This window comes from Manacus vitellinus, unplaced genomic scaffold (genome assembly GCF_001715985.3).
Source record: "Manacus vitellinus isolate BGI_N305 unplaced genomic scaffold, ASM171598v3 scaffold_76_pilon, whole genome shotgun sequence".
Lineage (NCBI taxonomy): Eukaryota > Metazoa > Chordata > Aves > Passeriformes > Pipridae > Manacus > Manacus vitellinus.
Genome location: NW_021940796.1, coordinates 1,303,041 through 1,310,667, shown reverse-complemented (window position 1 = coordinate 1,310,667; position 7,627 = coordinate 1,303,041). Strand labels below are relative to the sequence as shown.

At 50.4% G+C, this 7,627-nt stretch overlaps 1 protein-coding gene across 1 annotated transcript; it reads left to right on the top strand.

The window, feature by feature from the left end:
* Window positions 1-5: 5 nt before the first annotated feature.
* SRSF1 (serine and arginine rich splicing factor 1) lies at window positions 6-2,866 on the top strand (the record flags this gene model as incomplete). Its single annotated transcript, XM_018084775.2, is given in 5 exon segments — window positions 6-39; window positions 284-456; window positions 712-786; window positions 788-905; window positions 908-2,866. Coding segments are annotated over 5 exon segments (426 nt in total), but the record flags the coding sequence as incomplete, so codon positions are not given.
* Window positions 2,867-7,627: the final 4,761 nt, after the last annotated feature.

Genomic DNA, 7,627 nt, shown 5'->3' with positions numbered 1-7,627 from the left:
CCCCGTCCCGGCGCTCGGAGTACAGAGTGATCGTCTCGGGTGAGTCATTGCTCTCTCTCTCTCAGCCCGAGTGCTCTCCCCCGGGGTCCTGCAGGCGTGGCGATGCTGCTGCGAGCTGTTCCTTAAAAAGCATCGCTGCGTGCGGTTTGGGAGGGCAGGAATGGTGTCCCCTCGGTGCTCCTCCGGTACAGTCCCTCCCCTTTGCTGCTCCCTGCTGCTGCTGTACGTACCGGAGGTGAGGCTTATAATCTGGTTTTAAAGTAATTTCTTGCTTTTTCCGTAGGGCTGCCTCCAAGTGGAAGTTGGCAGGATTTAAAGGATCACATGCGTGAAGCAGGTGATGTATGTTATGCTGATGTTTTCCGAGATGGCACTGGTGTCGTGGAGTTTGTGCGGAAGGAAGACATGACCTACGCTGTGCGAAAGCTGGATAACACTAAATTTAGATCGCACGAGGTAGGTATCACACTTACTTTCTTTGGCCAGAATTGGATACAAGGGGCTTAACAGTAGGACTGGAAGGTAAGGAACGCGTGGTGTTCACTGTTTGGTGACAAAGCAACTAAATAAGTGTGTGGTGAGGCTGGAGACAGACGTGTAAGCTGTGCTGTCTGTGCCGGCCGTAGTAGCACTGTCTGCAGTCTGTCAGCATGCCTGAAACATGGCCCTGAAGCCTCGACGTTTCAATGGAAAGTTCTGTCTGTCCAATAGGGAGAAACTGCCTACATCCGTGTTAAAGTTGATGGCCCAAGAAGCCCAAGCTATGGAAGATCTCGGTCCCGCAGCCGTAGTCGTAGCAGGAGCCGTAGTCGAAGCAACAGCAGAAGCCGCAGTTATTCCCCAAGAAGAAGCAGAGGATCTCCACGCTACTCTCCCCGCCACAGCAGATCCCGATCTCGTACATAAACATCACTAGCTCTGATCTTTTTGTAGAACCCCATGTTGTACACAGTTTTCTTTACTTAGTACAGTCTTTCATTATTATTTTTTTTTTTTTAAATTCCAACTGTTTTACTCGAATTGGCTGAATTGTTGAATTGCATTCTTGTGTAAAATCCCTAGTGAGTATTTGCTCCTCGACACCAACATTCCCCTCCTGTCTTTGGTAAATTGTATTTTAATTGCTGTCAGTCAGGATTGTTCCGGTTTAGTTCTAGTTCAATACCAACATTCTTGGAGCTGTGGTATTGCTGTGTAAATGTCTCAGTGTTCCGCTGTGGTCGAGACGAGCTGGGGATGTTGGGATGTTTGTGGCTAACTTGTCTCTTCTGGGGGATCTTACATTTTTATCTTGCCTTTTCGTGTGTCTTTCTGTAGACATATCTGAAGAGATGGATTAAGAATGCTTTGGATTAAAGGATTGTGGAGCACATGTCAATCATTTTAGGATTGTCAAAAGGAGGATTGAGGAGGATCAGATCAATAATGGAGGCAATGGTATGACTCCAAGTGCTATTGTCACAGATGAACTTGGCAGTATTGACCTTATACTGAGAGACAGGGGAATTGAGGCCGAGCACATACGTGTCCCCACGTGTCGCTTCAGGCATGTTCTCGTGACCGCAGGCTGCGATTGCTCTTCTCTTTTAAAACTTCTCTTCTTGGGGGGGCAATTGTGGCCAAATCCCTGCTTTTGTAATTCTCTATTCCATTCTAGTTTTTTAAAGGAGTAACCGGGGCCGGGGGGGAGTATTGGTTTATTTGTCCCGCAGCGTTTGGTTACAAGTGTCCATGTCCGTAGTATCCGTACACTTGTAGTAGAACTTGCAATCAGAGTATAATATCAATACTGCTAAAATCTGCATGTCCTCTGTGTGACTGATACAGCGTGGCTGTTGCATTTTTATAAGTACCAGAATGAAAGCAAAAAAAAAAAAAAAATAGCAAACCTAGTGGGGAATAATTTAAGTGTCAGCCCTGCCCCCTCAGACTAATTCACGATTGACTCACAATCCGTGTGAAAACACCGATTGTTAACGTTCCCTCCAGCTGGGAGTGCAGCTGTAGTCCAGCCATTCCATAGTAGGTGGATAGACCGAGCAGTTAAAACTTCTCCAGTTTAATAAAACCATTTTTTACAACCACAAAACCTTGTAGCCCACCAATGCGCTGAGTATAATGGCATTTCCAGTTGACATATTGTGAATATTTACAATGTTTCCTCCAAATAGTAATTAACATTTCTAAGAGAATTATCTGAGCATCACCATTGGAAAGTTTGTTTTGGGGAATTGATAGTTATTACTGTACATCTGAATTAATTGATGGCAAACATAACTGATCATTCCCCAGAATCCTATTTTTTCATTACAGTATCTAACTTTTTGCCTCCTCTTTTTTGGTTTTGCTGGTTATAAAGGTTTGGATTGGAGAGGGCTCACTGGATCCCAATCCTTGGAGCTGGATCATTGGATTCAAATCATAATGTGGATAGGATAGGGAGGCTGAATTACAAGGATTCATGGAGCGGGATCAAATTACCAGGAACATAGGAGTGGATTCCTGCCCCAACCAAACCGCATTCGTGTGGATTTTTTTTATTCAACTCAATTGGCTATTCCAAAGATATTCTTTTTCCTATTTTTGACGATTGGAGCCCTTAAGATGCACGATGGAGTTTTGCATTTTTTTGGTAAAAGGAGCAAAGCGAGGACCTGGAGAGGTACGCTGGAGCAATCTCCTTGGAAGGATTCAGCACGAGTAGATGGTAAACCTTAAAGGGGAAAAAGGGGGGTTTGTTTAATAAAAAAAAAAGTAAATAAGTCACTTCTCTAAATTTAAAGACCAAAATTGGAGTTAAAAGATGACGTAGGTTTCAATTGGCCATTGCTTTTTTTTTCTTTGACAAATAAAATTTTTACAAAAACACGCCCGGTGTCATCGTTGGTCGCGGAGTCTCGTCCTCGCCCACCCGCCTTCACTTGGGGAATCCAGAGGTCCCAGACAAAGGGCTTTTGTGTGGAACAGAGCCGGAGTGTTCCACAGGAAGCGCCCATGTTTGAGCTTCTCACTAAAGGATCAGTTCCCTGGGAAATGAGTGGAATTTAGTGTATGGGGAGGGGAAAAGGAGGAATTCTCACTGCTTTAAGGAGGAGGTGTTAATGTGAATGTTAATAAGGCTGGGAGATCACATGGGGAAAATGGGAGATTCGTGGGCTTGGCACTGCTCCCACTGTGCTCCCGAGGATAAATTGGGATAGAACTGGTCTGTGTGGCCCTTCCTGGTGTGGGTGGATGAGGCAGGGAGCAGGAGCTGAGGAGGGATGGTTATGTAGGAGCTGGGATAGTGGTGTAATCGCGGAGCTGTGGGCACAGGGAATTGCACCCCTGTGGTGTATGTGGCCAGGCTGGATATGGCACCATCCCCTGGAGGAAGGTGGATGCCCAAAGGATGCCATGCCCCTGTGGGAAGGTGGGTGACTCTTGTCGGAGAAGTTTCTTAAGACGTAGGAAAGCAGGGAGTGGAGTGGGCGCTGTGGGCTGCACAGGGGTGGGCTGGTGACACAAGGGCGAGTTTGGCCCCAGAGCCCCCAGACTGGGAACAGAATTGATCTGTTCCATTACCTGCGCTGAAGAAAGGTGAAACAGCAGTTTTAAAACAAAGGTTCTGGGTGTGCTCAGGGAAGCAAAACCTTTCGTTTCACAAGAAGAAACCTGAAGAGTTCGGTTTGCCAGGACTGGAGTTTGGGGAGGATTGCTCCAGCTTGGGAAGAAAGTGACCCCTGGGAAAGGAGGAGTGAAGGATCCCGACAGACAAAGGAATCGCAGTCCCTGCTTTGAAACAGGAGGGTCAGGTCTGACCCAGAGTCCAAGCAGAGCTTGTGCTTCTACGCAGGTGCATGAGGAGCTTGTTAACACATGGAGCGCCAGCTTCAGGAGTGGTTCAGCTGATGATGAGGCACGGAATTCCCTGTGCAAGGTGTGTGTTGGAGGTGCAGGAAGGCTGTAACATGGAATTCCCTGTGCAAGGTGTGTGTTGGAGGTGCAGGAAGGCTGCAGTGTGTTGAGCCCGGTCCTGGTGCTGGAGAGCCGGCGGGTGTGGGATGTGCTCCAGCTCTCACTGTGTGGATCCGCTACCGGAGCGGGAAATACCTGAGGGCTGTTTGCTTCCGAGATTATGTCAGTGGTTTGGATCAGCCTGTGGAAAGGCTGATCCTCCCTGGGGGGACAGGAGAGGGCACTGACTCAGAGGAGGAGGAGGAGGTCACACAACGTTCCTCAGTGCTGGGATTTGTGGAGCGTGTCACCTTCCTGCAAGGTGTGTTTCCATGTCACCTTCCTGCAAGGTGCATTTCCGTTTCACCTGGAAAACAGAAGGGAATGGAGCATTGATGAGTTCCCTCTCTCATTTTGGGGTTCCCCTCTGAGGGGAGAGCTCGGGTGGCTGTGGGTCCTCGGGGTTCCTGCAGCTGCACCGCTGCCCCAGCATCACCCACTCGCTCTGTTCTCTGTGTCCCAGCTGTGGGGTTTGTAAAGCACATTGAGGTGCCATAATAAACCTGTTCCCAGTGTGGAGCTCTGGTTCGTTTCAGCTCTTTTCCTGTGAAATTGTTTCTGTCATCATGCTGTGAGCAGCCAGACAGGCGGTGGTGGAGCAGGAAAGCCATGGGGTGAAGCAAGACTTTCCCCAAGTGCCCCGTGTTTTAATTTTGGGTTCTGATCCAGTGTGTGTCACCGTCCTCGGGGGGATCACCGTGTCCTCTGATTGACATAAAATAGAGGAACTAAATTAATGTCTCAGGAATGTGCTATAAACCGGGTTTGACAGCGCTAGAAAAAGTTAACTGGAGGAGGCTGTGCCTCCTGACACACTCTCAGTTTTTAATTACACCACGTTACGAGTTCATTAACGACGTGACGGAGATGGTGAGGAGTCAGCGGGTGCTGGGAGCAGCACTCCTGCCTGGCACAGCCCAGGGAACCCGGTGCCATCTCTTCCCCCCTTTGGCTTCTTGGACTGTGGATGAAAATGAACCTGAGTCAGCACCCACTTGCCTTCCCTCGCGGGGAATCTGCTTCCAGAGCTGCATCCACTCGCCCAGCCGGGGCTGTTGGGTAAAACTTCCATTTATTTTAATATCCCAGTGCATTAGTGGGAGCAGGCTCCCTGCAGGCAGCCAGGCAGCCTGTGGTGGCTGCTGTGCCAGCACATCTTCTGGGAGCATATTTCCTAGGATTTTAACAGATGCAAACCAAGGCACCAAGTGTCTCCTTTTATGAATGTGTTCTTCCCAAAACGCAATGTTTTGGGAGTCTGTACTCTCTGAAGATGGAAAGGGGTAGGAATTAGAGGTTGGAATTACCTTTGCTAGAGCAGAGGGGACAACCAAATGTAACCTCCTCTCCTAAATCTTCCATCCCAAGGCCAGGGGTGTTTCTGCTGCACACCCCGGTGGCAGCGAGCAGGCAGCATTCCCTCCCCGGTGCCACCGGGCTTTCACCCGGCAGCGCTGGAGCAGCTCTGCCATTCCAGCAGGGAATCTGCCTGTTCCGACGCTCCTGCGTTTCCGATAGTGCTGCTTTGTTGGTACAACTGAGGGCGATTGTGCCCCCGGGGCTGTGTGGCCCCTCTGTGCCGCCCTGGGCCGCGCAGCTGCCCGGCCAGCCCGGCCCATACTGCCTTCATTGTGCAAACACTTGGGAAGCACCGCGGAGAGGGAGGGAATCTCTCCTCCTTAATTGCACATCGTCCTGATAGCCCTGTACTTAATATACCCAACATTAGGCTGAAATAGAAACGGTTAGAAAACTTGTGGTTTCTCCTAGAAACCACAATTCGGGGGTTTTTTTGTTGTTTGTTTGAGGTCTTTTTTTTTTTTTTTTGAACAGAAACTTCTGCTTTGGAACAGGGGATTCATTCATTGATCTGTGCGTGCTGGTTGTGCCGTGAGGTTTCTTGCTTCTGATAACAGCAGGGTTTTAACTGTGCAGCAAAATGGGACTCATTTCTAGACTGGCTAAAAACAGCCCCAGCTTTGGCGAGAGTCCCCGTGCCAAGTGCAGGATGATCCTCGTTGCACCTGCGCAGGGAAGAGCAGTTTATCTGGAATTGCACTTGGAGCTGTTTCAAAGGGAAAGCTGAATTATTCGGAAAAATGAAGATTCCAGGAAGTTCCCTGTTTAATAAATGTTCCCTAAAATCCCTCTCCCGCGTGCCCGAAGGAGAGTCAGACTGATGTACCACCCGCACTGCGCGTTCCTCGCAGCACTTTGTCCTGCCCGGCTGAGCAGTGGGATGGGATGGGCACAGAGCCTGGCAGAGTCATGGGACAGGACGGGCACGGAGCCTGACGGAGCTGCGGGATGGGCACAGAGCCCAGCAGAGCCATGGGATGGGCCTGGAGCTGTGGGATGGTCATGGAGCTCAGCAGAGCCGCAGGATGGGCACAGAGCCCAGCAGAGCCATGGGATGGGATGGCAGAGCTGCGGGGTGGGATGGAGACAGAGCTTAGCAGAGCTGCAGGATGGGCATGGAGCCCAGCAAAGCCATGGGATGGGCCTGGAGCCTGGCAGAGCCATAGGATGGACATGGAGCCTGGCAGAACTGCAGGCCGGACCGGCACAGAGCCCAGCGAGGTGAGGGAATGCCAGGAGAGGCTGAAGCCCTCACCTCACTCCTGGGTGCTGAGGCTCAGCTCTGCCCGTCCCCTCCCACCGGGCGGGCTGGCTGTATGTGCCGGTTGCAGGGCCATTAACATAATTTTATGCACTAATTTGTGTAATCATTAAAGAGTCGAGCAGGGCATTGTTCGCATGAGTAATTACCTCTGTATTCTAATAGCTCTAATTCATCCCTTAAGTGAGTTTCGTGTTTCGGTGACTCAGCCGCGATTCGCGCTCCGGGTCTGGTATTTTTTTCGAAAGCCCCGTTTCTCGCCCTCTGCGCAGCCGGTGACGAGCCGGGTCCCCACGAGCCCCGAGCTGGCGGATGCCGAGCTGGGAAGGGCCGCCGGCGGGGACCCGGGGCTCCCGCGGGGTGTTGGGCTGGCTGGGATGCTGCGGGGAGCAGCTGCCAGCGGAAATTTAAACATGAAGAACTTGGCAGTTTGCTGAACTCCGGGTGTTTTCCTCCCCGACAAAGGGCAGGGCTCTATTTTTCTGCTTATTTTTGATAGTGGTTAAAACACGGAGAGAAAATACCTCTGTGCAGCTCCGTGCTGGATTTGACTCTGGATCCATCGATTCTCCATCCTCACACGTGCGTGCCTTTACAGTACACGGGGTGCAGGCAGGGGGGGGCAGGGGGAGCATCATTCCCTGCCTGATTTGCAGCACGATACAGGATATTTTCCCAATGGCACCAAAATTAATTTGAGGCAGAGCTGCCTGGTACCACCAAAGGCTTTGTTGCCCCCTTGGAAGCATGGAGGAAAGTTGGTTCCTTGTCTGGTGAGAGCAGGGATGCTCTGCCCGAGGCTCCTGCCAGTGCTGGATGTTCATCCCTGTGGGATCAGCTGAGCGATGCAGATGAATGCACAAACATTGATTATTTTGGAGACAATCCATAGCTGCCAAATGAGATTAAACAACACCCAGGTCCCAGAAAAAAATAAAAGTAAATAGCAAAGAATAAAGAAAATGGGGCATGGTGTTGGCGAAAGGTCCTGGGGGACCATCTAGCCGGGTA